The 15,440-nt window shown below is 62.5% G+C and overlaps 1 protein-coding gene across 2 annotated transcripts; it reads left to right on the forward strand.

Annotated features, from left to right (window-relative positions):
- Nucleotides 1–541: 541 nt before the first annotated feature.
- RFLNA (refilin A) lies at nucleotides 542–14,703 on the forward strand (the record flags this gene model as incomplete). 2 transcript variants are annotated; one of them, XM_080821956.1, is made up of 4 exons in its annotated part: nucleotides 542–576; nucleotides 891–1,073; nucleotides 11,684–11,793; nucleotides 13,200–14,703. In XM_080821956.1, the coding sequence occupies 3 exons, from the start codon at nucleotides 894–896 to the stop codon at nucleotides 13,528–13,530; spliced, it is 621 nt and encodes a 206-aa protein (XP_080678082.1). In that variant the 3' UTR covers nucleotides 13,531–14,703. The 2 variants fall into 2 exon arrangements, with proteins under 2 accessions (XP_080678082.1, XP_080678081.1); XM_080821955.1 differs by lacking the exon at nucleotides 542–576 and having other exon boundaries at nucleotides 867–1,073.
- Between the last annotated feature and the right edge of the window lie 737 nt (nucleotides 14,704–15,440).

The raw sequence follows: 15,440 nt of genomic DNA on the forward strand, positions 1-15,440 counted from the left end.
GCTGGGACGAAATGAGGAAGCGGACAGATGCAGACAGGATTCCTGGAAGGGTTTCTCCTCTCCCCTACTTGCCCCCAGCCCCATTTCCACCCCGGGCTTTCTACCCCGAAGGCCAGATACTCAGATGGCGGAGACCCGGGTACGCAGGGCCTAAACTAAGGGTGTGCATTCTGTTTGGAAAGGGGGCCACTGAGGAGCAGGTCTTGGAGCTGCGGGGGGCACTCGGGCACCTCGTTTCCCCTCCCTCCCAAGTCCCAGATCTTCTCAAACAGAGGTTTCTAAAGATTGCCGCATTGTGGCTTCAGCGAGGTGGAGAAAACCTTGGGTGGCCACAGCCAACATTACTACCGCCAGCACTCGGGGTGCCCCGGGGAACCCCCAAGCACCGGGGTGTGTCGGGGGCGCACGGAAAGCGGCCAGCCCGGCCCGGCAGCGGTGCCGTCCCTGGGCGCGGCGGCGGGAGGGCGGGCGGAGGCCGGACCGGGGCGGGTGCCCACCGCGCACGCCGGGCGGGGTGGGCCGGGGGAGGGAAGGAGGAGGAGGAGGCGCCTAGAAAAGGAGGCGCGGGCCGGGAAGGTGCGGAGAGGGCCGGCGGCGGAGCGCGGAGGCGAGGCCGGGCGGGCGGGCGCGCGGCGGGGCGGGCGGGGGCGCAGGCGGCGGCGGCGCGCACGGAGCGGCCGGGCGCCGGGGAGCCGGGGGGCCGGGGCGCGGGGGTTGGCGGGGGCGCCGGGCCAGACGCGCCGCCGCTCGGCTCTGCCCGGGTGTCCCGGGCGCGCAGCCCTCGGCCCGCCGCCCGGCCCGGGCCCCGGAGCGCGGTGGAGGAGCCCCCCGAGGAGCCGGGGGCCCGCGCCCCGCGCCCCCCAGACATGGTGGGCCACCTGCATCTGCAGGGCATGGAGGAGAGCCTCAAGGAGAAGAGCCGGGAGGGCTTGCTGGACAGCCCCGACTCCGGGCTGCCCCCCAGCCCCAGCCCCAGCCCGCCCTTCTACTCGCTGGCGCCCGGCATCCTCGACGCCCGCGCGGGGGGCGCCGGCGCCTCCTCGGAGCCCCCGGGACCCGGCGAGGCCAGAGCGGTAAGCGCGCGCCTTCACGCACAACCCGGTCGGGGCCGGCGAGGGGCGAGAGGCCGCTCTCGCCGCGCCCCCCGACGCGGAGCCTCGGAAGCCAGGACGGGGTCCCCCCACCCCGCACCCCTGGCTCCAGCCCAGAAGGGGGCCCGGCGACAGCGGTGCTCCGCGGGTGGGTCGGGGACACCGAGGTGGAGGTGGTCCGGCCTGACCCCGGGACCTGGAGCCGTCCCCCCAGCGGTGGGCCTCTCTGCGGGGTGATCGTCTTGCTGTCAGCTCTGGAGGGCTGGGGGGTGAGGGAACACGTCCAGAATCCCCAGGGAAGTTGGCTCCGGGCTCGTGGGCTTGAACCCCAGGCCGACGCATGCTGCAGGCAGCCTTAGCCAGGTCCCTTCTGCTCCTGACCCAGGTCCCTGTTTACTGTTCCCAGCGCTGCCGGCGTGAAAGCACTTTTTTTTTTTTTTAAACCAAACCCAGACACTAACCCTTCCTTCTCTGGTTGTTGAGGGGTGTTGACGTGGAGCTGAGGCGGGCCTGGGGGAGGCCCGAACCCCAGGGCAAGAGACTCGAGTGCCCCGGACTTAGTGTGGGGCCTCCAGGTGGATTTGGGTGGGCACCCAGCTTGTCGGCCGAGCCAGGGTGGCCCCTGGCCGGGAGCGGGGTCCAAAGTGGGCGGGATCCAGCACCTTTGCCACTCCAGAAATGACAAGAAGAAATCGGGAAGTCGCTTAGGATCTCAGTGGCGTTTTCCCCCGTTCCTGCCTGCTCTCTGCACGCCTTACATCTTGCCTGCCAAGTGTGTGTGCTGGCTCAGCTCCAGCCCGGCTCCACTTTCCTGGGGCCCCCGTGATGCTCGCCCGGCACCTCGCAGGGCACAAAAATGCCTCTCCCCGCTCCAGCTGAAAATCCTCCCGACAGCAGGAAGGAGCGCTGGCCTTGCCTCAAGCCTCACGACATGAATTTCCCTTGTGCCACCCTTGCTCCCTAGTCTGGTGAGTCCCAAACTTGACCGGGCGTGGGCATCTCTCAGAGACGTCTTTGAACGATACCCAGGCCTACCTCCCAGGATCCCTGAACGTTTCCTTGGTAGAGACCGTGCCCCGAGCGCCAGGATTTTATAAAACCTCCCCAGATGATGCTGATGGGCAGCTCAGTTTGGGAACTATTACCCCTGACCGAAATCACGTGGCGAATTTGAGCGTTGGGGCTGGGGGAGAGGGTGGGGTGAGGGGGCGTTGAGGACTCGCAGGGGTGACAGAGGCTGTTTGCAGGAAAATCGATCCCGTGGTGTGAACCTGCCAGCTTTCCTGCACGAGGGGCTCGGACTCGGCTGGGCGCACTGGTTGTTAATCTGGTGTCCAACAGGACAGGACTTAGAAAGGGACAGGGAGCAGGTTTCCCCTTTATTTTTTTGGATGACCTAGAGTCCTCCTTCAAGGGGGTTTTCTAGAAGCTTTCCCTGGCAGCCAGGGCAGCCAGGGGCAGTCGTAAGGACCGTGCGCCTGGCTTCCTTGTCTTGGCTGTTGTGGTTGATTTTATTTTATTTTTCCCCTTCCTTGCTAAACCAGCTGCCAGGTATGGGACAGCGCCGTTCCTGAGCTTTTAATTTGGCCTGAAGGCAAAACCTGGGGCTATTTCTGCACAGGTGGTGCCCTCAGCTTTTAGACAGTCCTTCCCCCGGGCCAGAAACTCTCCTAACCCCTTGACGAGCCGTACATTGGCTCGTTTGCTTTCCACAAATAGCCCAATGAAGTAAGCACCCTTATTACCCCATTTTCCAGAGGGCCAAACTGAGGCAGGGGTTAGCGACTTACCCAAGGTCACCCGGTTGTTGGTAAGTAGCCTTGCTGGGATGGGACTCAGGGAATCTGGATCTGGAATCCTTTTTTTTTTTTTTTTAAGGATTTTATTTATTTATTTGACAGACAGATCACAAGTAGGCAGAGGCAGACAGAGGGAGAGGGGGAAGCAGGCTCCCTGCTGAGCAGAGAGCCCGATGTGGGGCTCGATCCCAGGACCCTGAGATCATGACCTGAGCCGAAGGTAGAGGCTTTAACCCACTGAGCCACCTGGGAGCCCCTGGATCTGGAATCTTTACACTTAAACCTTCTGTTATCCTACTTTTCACTCTTCAGCTTATTAACGACCTTATTTCTTCTTCTTTTTTTTTTAAGTCAAAAAACAAAATGCCTGGGAACCTATGAAGTTTTGAGATGCTGCTTTTAATAAAAAGAGAGGAAGTGGTTGCCCCGGGCAACCTCTTCTCAGCCCCAGGCACCTGCAGCTGGGGCCCCGCACCCCCAGCCCACAGGGCACCCCACCTCCTGGTGAACTCCCACTGTTTAACAGCACCCTTCTCTAAACAGCACCCTTCTCGCTGCCGACTCACGGAGAACGCTTTCCAGGCGCAGATGTAGGCAGGTTCCCTGCCCATCTTGCACAGCTCTGGGGACACGGACGGAAACCTGTCCCGCATCTTGGAGCCGATGGTTCCAAACGCCCAAGAAGAGAGAGGCCGGTGGCACGCGGGGCCTGGTTTCCTCTGGCGTCCCCTGGGTGCCGTGTGCCTGGTCTGCACGGGCTGTTGTGACACCTGCTTCCCAGCGCTGCTGCCGCAGCCAGGGCCATGAGCAGTGAGTGCCATCCCCAGTCCTGAGCTGGTGTGGTCCTCCCGGCTTGTCACCCACTCAGTATGCTGGACACGAATGTTATTCATTTCATCACAGAGGTCCCGTTCCCCAGCCCATGCTTTGTGTTAGAGGCTCAGTCCCCGTCTGCATGGTGCCCCGTTGGCGCTGGCTGCAAGAGGACCCCCCTCCGCCCAAACAGCAGAGGCCCTGGGGGGCCAGGCTGGGTGCAAGGCAGCGCCCCACCCCGCCTTGACAGTGGGATTTTCTTGCCCACTCTCTGGAGCAAAGAGAGTCCTGTTCCTGGTGATTCCCGAATCAGAGGACCGGGTGGGAGCCCGTCATTCGTCCCGGCAGCAGTTACTGAGGGCGGGCTGTGCACTGTGTACTCTCATGATCCGGGGGCCACAGAGCACTGAACAAGATGTCTGGGGTCCCTGCCGTCATGGAATTGGTGTTCTAGTGAGAGACACAGTCACCAAATTAAATGGGACACCATACCAGGTGGCTTGATAAGTGTTCTCAAAGGCTGGCTTGGGGCACTTGAGGGGCTCATTGGTTAAACGTCTGCCTTCAGCTCAGGTCATGGTCCCGGGGTCTTGGGATCAAGCCCCACGTCAGGCTCCCTGGTCAGGAAAGAGTCTGCTTCTCCCTCCACCCTCCCCCCATCCCGGCTTGTGTTCCCTCACTCAAATAAATAAAATCTTTTAAAAAAGTAATTAAAAGGCTGGGTAAGGGTAGAATGCTGTAGCCAGGGTGGTCAGGAAAGGGGTGATTCACAGAAACCAAAGCAGATGGTTCCAGGGCAGAAGTGTGTGACAGTCCAAGAGGATGGCAAGTGCAAAGGTCCTGAGGTGGGAGCAGGATAGGTGTGCTTGGGGAGGAATGAGGAGGCTGGCCGAGGCCTGAGCAGGGACTTGGGGGCCAAGCTGAGGCCAGAAAGTATCATTCCATTGGTCTTTTAAACATGTACTTGTGACTATTTTATCCTTCAAAAGGCGTCTTGAGCCCCCACAGCCCCTCAAGTTACAGACCTGAGTCAGACTTGACCAAGAGAGATGCCATGAGGAATGAGGTCTGTGTGGGACTGGCCCCCTGTGGGCGCCCTGCTCCCCTTCAGGACAGAGGGACAGCCAAGGCTGCCTTGGGCCAGGAGGGCTCACCTGTCAGCTGCACTCATCCCGCAAATGCTTGAGCCAGGCCGGGCGCGGGGTGCAGAGTGAGTGAGACACACGCCATCTGTCCGAGCTGCCTGCTAACTGCGGGGGCCGGGACTGCCCGCTCGAGGTCGAGCACAGCCCTGATGTCCTCCCTCTTGCCTCCTGGGCCTGCCCTGCTGAGCTGTGGGGACAGAAGGATGCTGTGGGCAGAGGGACAGGACTGTGTGGGTGAGCGGTGTGTGCAGCAGAGACCACTAACTACGGGCAGGTCCGGGACCTAGCCCTGCCCCGTCTTATGTCCTTAGGGAGGCCACAGATCTGGAGGCTGGGGCAGGGGAGGGACTCAGCTCACTGTCGTGGTGGCCGGGGGTGACTCAGGGAGATGGGGCTCTCTTGCCCTGGGCTCCATCCATAGCCAGCGGCTTGGGCTCCTTTGCACATGGCTCCTGACACCCATCTGGGCTCCCGGGACTGTTTCTCTCTCTCTTTCTCTCTCTCTCTCTTTTTTTAAAGATTTTATTTATTTATTTGAGAGAGAGCACGAGAGGGAAGAAGGTCAGAGCGAGAAGCGGACTCTCCATGGAGCAGGGAGCCTGATGCGGGACTAGATCCTGGGACCCCAGGATCTTGACCTGAGCCAAAGAGAGTCACTTAACCAACTGAGCCCCCCAGGCGCCCATCGGGACCGTTTCTTTGTTGAATGGAGCGGCAAGCGGAGAATTTCCCTAAGGATGAGGCGCTGCTCCCCTGGACCCGGATTCTGGGAGGAGGGTGTGGGTGGGCGTGGGGCGACCCCGTGGAGGGGAGTGAGAGCTCTGGGCGGTCCTGGGGAATGCCCTCGGGCTGCCCAGCCCTTTGAGAATACCCATGGTCACCGCCACCTCCTGGGAGCTGGGCTGTCACCACTTCCCCTCCCCACCAGGAGTCCTGGATTTTCTCAGTTCGGTTTCTGGACTGTGAGGGTGACACCAAGGGTCAGAGAGGGAGGTGGGATTTCCAGACTTAGTGCCCGGAGCTGGGAAGGAAGAAAGACAGTTGGACAGAGGAATGAATGCATGCACAGATGGACAGATGGGTTGATGGACGGATGGGTAGATACTTATGAGTGGACAAATGGATGGCTGGACGGATGGACAGGTGGATGGATGAATGGACAGATGGACTAAGGAGACAGCGGTCAGTCCCCACGGCCCCCTGGCAGGCTCGTCAGTGTGGCCCTGACTGGCAGAGGTGTGTAAGCAAGTTCAGGGGCAGAGAGCCAGGTGTGGCAGGCCAAGGGGGGAGGAGCCCGTTTGCAGGAAGGGAGGCTGGGAGGAGGGAGGCGGGAAAGAGCCAGAGACACCGGCGCCTCCATTCAGCCTTTGTCTGCTTAACCCTGGATGAGTTGGCCTCCAGCAAAGTCTCCGGCAGCCCCACTTCGTCTTGGTGGTGGGCTCCCCTGTCTGAGAACTCTAGCTGTGGCTTTCGTGCAGAAAGGGAACAAACTGGCAGGCCCCCTTCCAGGTGCTCTGGGGAGGAGGGAGTGAGCAGGAGCGACCTCCTGGGAAGACTGGCCTTCATGGGCTGGCACAACCTCGCAGGTGCCCGCCCGAGCTCGCTGGGGCTGTGCAGCCAAGTCACCAACGGGGGGCTTAGAGTGACACACGTTCCTTCTCTCAGTTCTGGAGCCAAGAGTCTGAAATCAAGGCGTCAGCTGGGACACGCTGCCTCCAAAGGCTCTCGGTGGGGGGATCCATCCTGTGTGTCCGCTCTAGCTTCTGGTGGTGGCTCGCAGTCCTTGTCGTCCCGTCTCTGCCCTCGTGTGGCCGTCCTCCCTGTGTGTGTCCCACAGGTCCCCTGCTTACAAGGGCACCAGTCATTGGATTCAGGGGACTTAGGGCCCAGCCTTATCCGGTAGGACCTCATATTTGCAAAGACCTTATTTCCAAATAGGTCACATCCTTTGTGGTGGTCACAGGCCAATCTGCCACCCGCTGTCCTACTGGCTTGGGTCTGTCTGGCTGCCTATCACAAGGAGCAGCTGGTCTTCGAGGCCTGCCTGTAAGCCAATGTTGGTGTTTGCTTAGTTCTCCTGTTCTGGGGGTCACACCTCAGGCCTGTGGCATGTATGCTGGGCCCGGGATGGTTTGTGGCTTTCCAGGGGGTGGCCTGCTCCGTGCAGGGTCTCCTGGGCTCCCCCGGCCAGGCCTGTTTTCCCCCACGGAGGTGCCATGTTGGGGGAGGGCAGTGAGCCTAAGGAACCCCCTCCCCACCGCCCTAGGATATGTCGCATGGCTCCAGGCCCCATCCTAAGAAGAGTGGAAACTCTTGAATGTGTCCTTCTTGGGTCACTTTCCTCATGGGTGAGAGTCACGGTCAACAGATCCCAAATGTCCAGCAAAAATAATCCAATGTAATTCGGATAGCGGCAAAAGCCATCGCCGGCTGCCTGAGGTCAGTGACCTGGAGAGAAGGCCATTCTAGCCATTGCAGTGGTCCCACATGGCCCTGGTGAGGACCCCTCTCTGCCATGTCAGTGGTGGGGGGAGGGGGTCCCCAGCGGCCTCTCTCTCCCCAGGAGCAGCAGGGTGCTCTGGACCCCTGCTCCTGTCACAACCCTCCGTGGAGGGAGCTGGGTGCTCCCTGATGGAAGGGAGAGCTCACGGCCACCATGCGTCCCCCGGGTTGGGCACAGACACGGCTGGGCTCTCCCTCGGCGTCCCTGGGAGCCAGGGCGGGACCCCTGGGCAGGCTGAGCTGTCACCGCATGGCACGGAGCTCTCACAACGGAGCCCTTATCTTCCTTTGCCGTCCTGTGGGCCGTGCCTGTCTGGCCGCCAAGGGTGGGGGGGCTCCAAACCCCCCCCCGTGTTTGTACTTCCAGCCGGCCCGTATTGACCCTCGCCCGGCGCTCCTGGGGAGGGCCCGTGATTCATTCACTGCCCAGGCGGGTGGGGCTCCGGATCCCGCTCCCTCTGCCGCCGGCCCTGGGCCCCCCACCCCACCCCACGCCCGCCTGCCCAGGAGACCAGAGAGCCGGCCTGCTCCCCCAGACTACCGCTGAGCCCTCCCAGCCCTGTCCCTCCACCCCGGGTGCAGGGGGCAGCATCTGAGGGGGCCTGAGGGGCAGTCTTCGCTCATCTGTGTATGAGACTCGCTCGTTCCTCCCCTGCCCCTGCTTCCCAGGGCAGCCAGCGGGTCTGAATCCGCCTAGGTCCCTGGCCAGCCTCATGGGGTAGGCCGCAAACGGCACGGCCTTATTTCGCAGGGGGCTCGAGTGGCTCCTGGTGGGTTCTCCTTAGGACGGAACCAGAATCTGGGCCTGGGGGGTGGGTGAGGGCAGTGGGCTGTCTGGGGACTCTGTCTGCCCCAGGGGGGCCTTTGGCTGGCGGAGCAGGTGCAGCGGCAGTGGCCCCCGCCCGGCCGGCCCCCTGCCTGGTGACTCCCATCAGAATGTGACCCGGAGGAGTGTCTGTTCCAGGGCGGCTGGAAAGTCCCTCCAGGGCCGGTGGTGTGCTTTCTTGGCCGTGAGAGGCACTTCCCTGGCCCACTCTCCAGGCTGGCCGGGTTCCGTGGGGCTGGCACTGCCATTTTGATGTTAAAATAACCCCAGAACAGTCCAGAAAGACTCCACTCTGAGCTTCCGGACGGGCCAGTGGCTGCCAGGGGAGGCCGAGTGCCGCGCGGCCTCCGCCGCCTTCCCCCTGCGCCTGTCCCAGGAGCCCCGCACGGCTGTCCTGGGCCCTTGGCGGTGACTTCCGGAGCTGTCTCGCCACCCAGGCCCGCTGGATGCCAGCCTGCGTCTGGGTTTTCGCTGGCTTCTCCTATCTCTTGCACAGCCCTTCCAGTTTGGGTAGATTTTAGATGTTTTTCCACAGGAGCCCTTTGGAAAACGGTGCCCAGAGCTCGGGCTTCCCAGCCCAGCCTGTGAAGTGAGTCTTGTCTCCTCTCCTGGCAGCCAGTCAGGGAGCGAGATCCGGCCGGAACGGGGCTGCTCCCATGGGGCACGCAGGGAGGTACCAGAAGGTCTGGAGTCTCTTTATCCTGGGCCGACCCCAGGGGGATGGTGCTGCTCAGCTCGGCCACAGCACGGAAACCCCTGCCCCCTCAAAGCTGTCCTCCCTGTTCCCTATCTGGGGCGTTATTCTCTCGGGAGCGGTGGGGAGAGCACGGTGGTGTGATGAAAACCAGCATCCTCCTCCTCCAAGCCTCGTATCCTTTCTCCCTGGGGCCCTTGGCTCTTGTTCTGGGGACCCCGTGGTCAGCTGGGGAGGGGCTGCAGGCGATCTTGTGCATAGGCTGACCCCAGGCAGCCTGGGGCCGGGCCTCTCTGCACATGAGACCTCTCGTCGCTCAATAGCGCGGGCGCCGCGAGGTGCCCAGGCCTGGGTGACGCAGCCCATCAGGTCTTAAACTTAGGGAGCTCCTGGTCGGGGGGTGACAGGCACACAAAGGGGTCACAACACCGGATCAGGTGAGAAGGAAACAGAAGGACATTCCTGGTTCAGGAAGCAGCATGAGCCGGGACACAGGGGCAATGGAGTGTGGCCGAGGGGGTGAGGGAGGCATGGACAGAGGCCAGTCCCACGTGTGCAAGAGGCAGTTGAGGAGTGGGAGTGGGGGCACAGGCTCTGGAGCCAGACCCCAGGGTTCGAATCCTAGTTCTGCCTCTTCCTAGCTGTGAGTCCTCAAGCAAACCACTTGGTCATTCTGGGCCTCTGTTTCAGCATCTATAAAATGGGCATGCGGATAGCAGCTCTCGTCTGGCGGAATGAGTGAATGCATGGACAGTGCCCAGGGCAGTGCCTGGTGCCGTTAGGGCTCAAAAAGCCTGGGCTGCTGGGATGTATCCTCATCCCGGTGAGGACCAGGAGGACCGGGGTGGGGAGGGAACAGGTACAGGAAATCTCCAGTCGGTAAACGGGCAGGTCTTGGTCTGAATGTATGATTCCTAATCTTGTCCGATATGGGGGGGAGGTGGGGCCTGCCTGGAGGCTGAGCCCGTGACGTGCAGCGGGAGGTAACCGAGGGGTGGAATTTGTCATTTTTGTTTAGTGGGAATCAGGTCACACTGCAATCGTCCCACATACCTAGTGGCTTCTGGCCGAGACAGGTCAGCAGCGTCCCTAGAGCGTGGGGACTGCAGGAGAGACGTGGAAAACTTCCTCTAGGTGGTAAGATGTATGAGCGTGATTTACAGGTGACCCCAGACTCCAGGGACAGGACAGTGTTGAAGGAGAAAGCATGAGTCCGTTCCAAAGACGAAGGGCATTAGGCGTGCAGATGGCCCAGGGACACCGCAGGACCCGGGGAGTGGGCACAACTGAGCGGCCTCTGGAGAGTTTGGCTTCGTCTATCTCCCACCTGGTGGGTTCCAGCAGGTGGAGCGGGGGGTGGGGGGGCAGGGCTGGGGGCCGGGGTGCTGTCTGGGGCTGAGGTGACCCCTCAGGGGGCCTGATCGGGTGGGGTTCCAGGACACATGAAAGAGAAGTCCCCGTGCCCTGCGAGGCCCGAATTAACGCCACTTCACCTTCGGATGGCATCGCAAGGGCCACTTCCACAGGGAAGCCCTCCTGGATTTCCCGATGGCCGACCCTCCCCCACCCCCCACCCCTCCCAGCCCAGGGATCACAGCCCCCACCACAGCTGGAATTCTAGTCCGTCTGAGGAGGGGTCATTTGAAGACAAGTGGAGGACTCGGGCAGCAAGACCCAAGGGGCGAGAAGACCATCTTCTTTCTTAACTGGGGCGACCACAGTAGAGCTCCCAGGAGCTCAGTAAACGAACTGAAGGAAAGACCCACTGCCTCATCCCCCGAGCTCACCGAGCGCTCGCTGTGGGCAGGTGGAGTTAGAGCAGAGACCGGCTGGTGAGCGTCCCCGCGTGGGACCCCTGCTGTGCTGGCGCGGGCTAGCTACGCGAGGTGACACTGTCACAGACATCCCCAGCAGGCAATGGGGTTGTACCGAAAGCAGAGGTTTCCTTCTGGCTCTCACTCCACGTTCATCTCGGGTTGACCGTGATGTTGAGACCCGGGCCGTCGGCCTTCCAGGAGAACTGAGGGTCCCAGGCTGGCGAGGAGGCCGCCGTCTTGAATGTCACCCCAGAAGGAAAGGTTAGCGATGGGGGTCTTCACCCTGGGCCCAGAGGTGACTCGTGTCGCAGGTGCCGCCACGTGCCCCTCCCCCATGCTGCTCCCCCACAAGGGGGGGCTGGGAAGTGTGGCTCCCCCCACACACGTGGAAGGCAGAGACCAGGCGCCTGCGGCTGGTGGGCTGGTGGTAGTAACGGGCCACACTGGCCACAATGGAGGTAAAACAGGAGGCAGGGCTGGGGGCTGGTCTCAGAGGGAGCAGCCTCTGGTCCTCTCCTGGGGCAGATGTCCCCCCTTCCTGAGGACGATCGTGCTGCTGTGTCCCTCCTCCCGATGGATGGGGCACAGATCCAGGTTGGGGGGGTCTGTCCACCCTCAGCCTCAGGCGGCACGAGGCAAGGTCAGGAGCAAAGGTGACGCGGTTTCAGCTGCTCGCACGGGGGGGCCTCCCCGAGAGGGTCCCAGGGCTCTGAGCCCGGTCCCCAGGGCATGGTGTGGGCCGGGGTTTGCAGGAAGAGGCCGTTACCAGAGCCCCACATGGAGGTGTCTGGGAACTAGGGGGCAGCTGGCAGGTGGGGGGGGCTCGAGGGCCCAGGGGGCTGTGCCGGGCTGGGCTTCTTGAGGGACCCCACAGAGCAGGCTTCCAGACCAAGCCGGGGCTCGGAGGATGTGGGGCGGCCCTCGTGTGAGCCGTGGGGAGCTGGGGCCACAGGGCCGAAGGGCTGTGTAACCCTGTGTCTGTGGCTCTCCCTACAGCCCCCTGCCCTCCCCCTGAATTCCCCAGCGCTTGAGATGAGGCCCCGGATGCTGCCTGTGTTCTTTGGGGAGAGCATCGAGGTGCACCCAGAGCCCACGCATGAGATCCGGTGAGTGGGGCCGCTGGCCGGGGTGGGGGTGCGCCAGGCGCTGGTCCCGACCCGCCGTGGGGAAGTGTGGTCAGGCTCTGGGCCCAGCAGGCTCCCCCGCTCCTGCCCCGGGCACCGATCTGGTTGCCGGTTCCTGAGGACACAAGTCCGTGTCTTGGCCAGCGATGAACTGACCGTAAGCGATGCCGACCCGAGGGGACCTTCTCGGTCTCCCTCCCATACTCCGCATCAGCACCGGGCCATTTCCGCACGGCCCTGCTCCCCAAATCCGGCCGATTTTATTTTAATCCGACCTTCCAGAAAGTTTGCACGATGACCAGCACTCACGCTGGTCACTCACTCCCTCCCTCCTCCGGTCCTGCCAGGGTGTTCTGGCGTCCATGACCCAACCCCACACACGTGACTGGGGGCCCCTTTTCTGCTCAGGGCTTGCCCGGTGTCACGTGAACACAGACGTGCTCTGTGCTCCTGGGGCTGTCGTGTCTCATGTACCTACTGAGGCGTCCTCGACCTCACGTGTATTAGGGGCCCTCCCGGGTATGGGACCTCTTAGGTGCCTCTGAACTTCTGGGCTAAGGTGACCCCACCAGGAGATGGCTCGGCTGCACAATTCGCTCTTCCCAAAGAGCCCCCGTTATTTAAATGTGGGCTGAGCTGACTGGCCGGCCCCACGCAGTGCACGAGAGCTGACTCTCAGGCCCTCTGATTCGCTTCCTAAACCGACCGTCTGTGGGGCTGTGATGGGGGACGAGGCAGGTACAACCTCCCCCCCCCCCCCCGCAAGCCTTTGCTTACACTTTGCTTTTCTGAGGTCTGGAAGCAGAGCAGCGGGGCGCTGAGCTACTTTTGGGGATACTTCTTTTGATACAATTTCAGACTTACAGGAAAGCGTCAGGGAGAGGTCAAGGAAGCCCTGCGTACCCATTAAACAGATTCACTGGTTCTTTACATTTTGTCCCGTCTGCTTGAACATCGGCAGGCTCTCTCCTGTGCAGATGAATCCTTTTTTCTGAACCACTGGAGAGAGGCGGTTGGTGGTATCCTGACGTTTAACCCGTAGTACTCTGGCGCCCTTCCCGAGAGCAGGGACGCCCTCTCACGCAGTGACCCCACTACCCGTATCCCCACGGCCCGGATTTCATCTGCTGTCCCCACATGGCCTTTCACAGCGGATTTTCAGCCCAACTCAGGATCCACCCCGAGTCATGGGTCACACTGAGAACCACTGCTTTCCTGCCCTGCAAGCGGGCACACTCCCGCTGCCCTTTGACCCCGACATTGGGGAAGAGCCCGGGCCGTTCTGTTCATGGACCCCCGGCCCCCCAAGACGGCATGGGTGAGCAGCAGGCGCCCCTCCTACCCCGTCCTGGGCTCACCCTGCCCACCCCCCCCCCCGCCCTCCCCAGCTGCAACTCGGAGGTCAAGTACGCCTCGGAGAAGCACTTCCGGGACAATGTCTTCTACGCGCCGGTGCCCACGGTCACGGCCTACAGCGAGACGATCGTGGCGGCGCCCAACTGCACGTGGCGCAGCTACCGCAGCCAGCTGACCCTGGAGCCACGGCCCCGCGCCCTGCGCTTCCGCAGCACCACCATCATCTTCCCCAAGCACGCCAGGAGCACTTTCCGGACCACCCTGCACTGCAGCCTGGGCCGGCCCAGCCGCTGGTTCACGGCCAGCGTGCAGCTCCAGCTGTGCGAGCACCCCCGGCTCCTGGGGCCCGCGGCGGCGCTCTGACGGGGCGAGCCGGCCCCCCCACCACCACCAGCAACCTTGCGGGGGTGCCCAAGCACGGACTCCTCGGCTCAGCCTGGAGCCGGGGTGCGAGGGAGCTGGGGGAGGCCCGTTCCAGCGCCGCGGACTCCATTAACACGTCTCTTTTATTAGCACGTAAACAGGGGAGGCCGCGCAGGCATGGCCCCCTTGAAGATGCAGTGGGGGGTGCCCACCCCCCCCAGGGGCCAGGCTGGAGGGAGGAAGGTGGGCATCGGTGGCGTGGCCTCAGCGCCCAGAGCAGCCTTGGCCGGTAGGGCCGCTGCGGCTCCTTGACACCGGCCACCTGGTCTGTCCAGGGCTGGTGGCCTGACTCCCAGGCCATGTGCGTGGGAAGAGGGGTGCCATCCAGACTCCCACGCTCCTGGGAAGAAATGTCTCCAAAGTGGGCCCTTTACCTGTGCGCAGCGAGGCTAGAGGCCCAGGCCGAGTGACCTCTGGTGGCCGTTGAGCCGGGAGGTTAGGCAGAGGCCGTGGAAGCCCGAGCTCCTGCCGGTCAAGGCCTTGCCTGAGCGGCTCCCGGGTACTATGGCTTCAGGGACGAAGGTTTGGGGCACAGCCCGCTGAAACAGAGGCCTTTGAGCTCTGCAGCCGGAGCCTCCCCGCCAGGGCAACCCCAGCGGGAGCAGGACTCTCAGCCCGAAGCCTTCGTGCCGGGTGCCAAGGGAGGCCATCGAAGCTCTCCGAACGTCCGCCGGCCCCTGCGTGAGGGTCCAGGCTCCGCTGTCGGCTTAAAGAGATCCCATGGGGGTTTCTGCCCGCGGTGATACCCCACAGGCTGCGGGGCTCACCTCGTGGGGGACGCCAGGACGCACCCGGGCCTGGGGGCCACGGTCTGGTGCCGCCCCGGACTGTGCCCCGAGAGCCCCCAGTGTGGCCTGAACGGACCTGGCGGGTAGGGGGCTGCCCCGCCACTCCCTTGGTCACTCCCCGTGATGGGGGTGGGGCAGAAGGGGTCCCTGAGGCTGGAGCCCCACATTGGGTGAGAGAAGCAAGTCCGAGCTCACATCAAGAGAGGCCAAATGCTTGATGTATTTTTATGTATCTACACAGACGGAGCGCGCTCGCGCCACAGTCTGATTAACAAAGAAATAACTTAAGAACTTGACCAATTATCCTAATAAAATGTACAAACCCAAAGAGGCTCCCTCTCCTGTCTCTGAGCCCTCAGATCCCATGGGGCGGGGGCCGGTTTTCATAGGCCCCTGTACTCTGTGACCACCCCCTTTTCTTCCCTCTCAGGCTTAGCTTCGGGGAACGCCGCCTCCTCTCAGCCTCTCCTCTGCTCACAGGAACAGGGAGGGGCTCAGAGAGCTCAGAAACCTGTACCCCGCCCCCTCAACTTCCGTGGGCACGGCTTCACCCAAGAGCTGCTGAATAAATGCAGAGGCCCAGGCCCCACCGCGGGACTTGGGTCCGAGGGTGGTTCTGAGGGGTCTTGGGAATCTGCACTTTTTTGGGGGGTGCCTGGCATCTCAGCCCCGTCCCCTGATAGCCCCCAACCCCCTCCCCGGAGAAGGGCCCCAGCTGCCTCTGCATGGGTCGTCCCAACCCAGGTTACAACTTGTCTCTCTCCATCCTGTCCATGGCTTTGGAGGGACCCCTGAGGCCCCAGGTAGTGAGTGCTATTAGGGAGACACTCGGCCGCTGTGGGTCACTGTCCTCTGGAAATTGCAAAGCGAGACTGGAATTTGCCCCCCAGGCCTCTGGAGTTGGGGGACCGAGCAAGCGGGGTGCGTTTCGACATAGAGGGTTTGCGGGGGACAGATCCCTCCTGCGATGGGGTGGTTCACAAGAGTGCACTGGGCAGGGTCATCTGTGGCCTCCTGATGCTGGGCCCTGAGCCTGCTGGTGTGTAAGATGACAGCAACGGT

The sequence above is a fragment of the Martes martes genome, assembly GCF_963455335.1.
Source record: "Martes martes genome assembly, chromosome: 13".
NCBI classification, from domain to species: Eukaryota; Metazoa; Chordata; class Mammalia; order Carnivora; family Mustelidae; genus Martes; species Martes martes.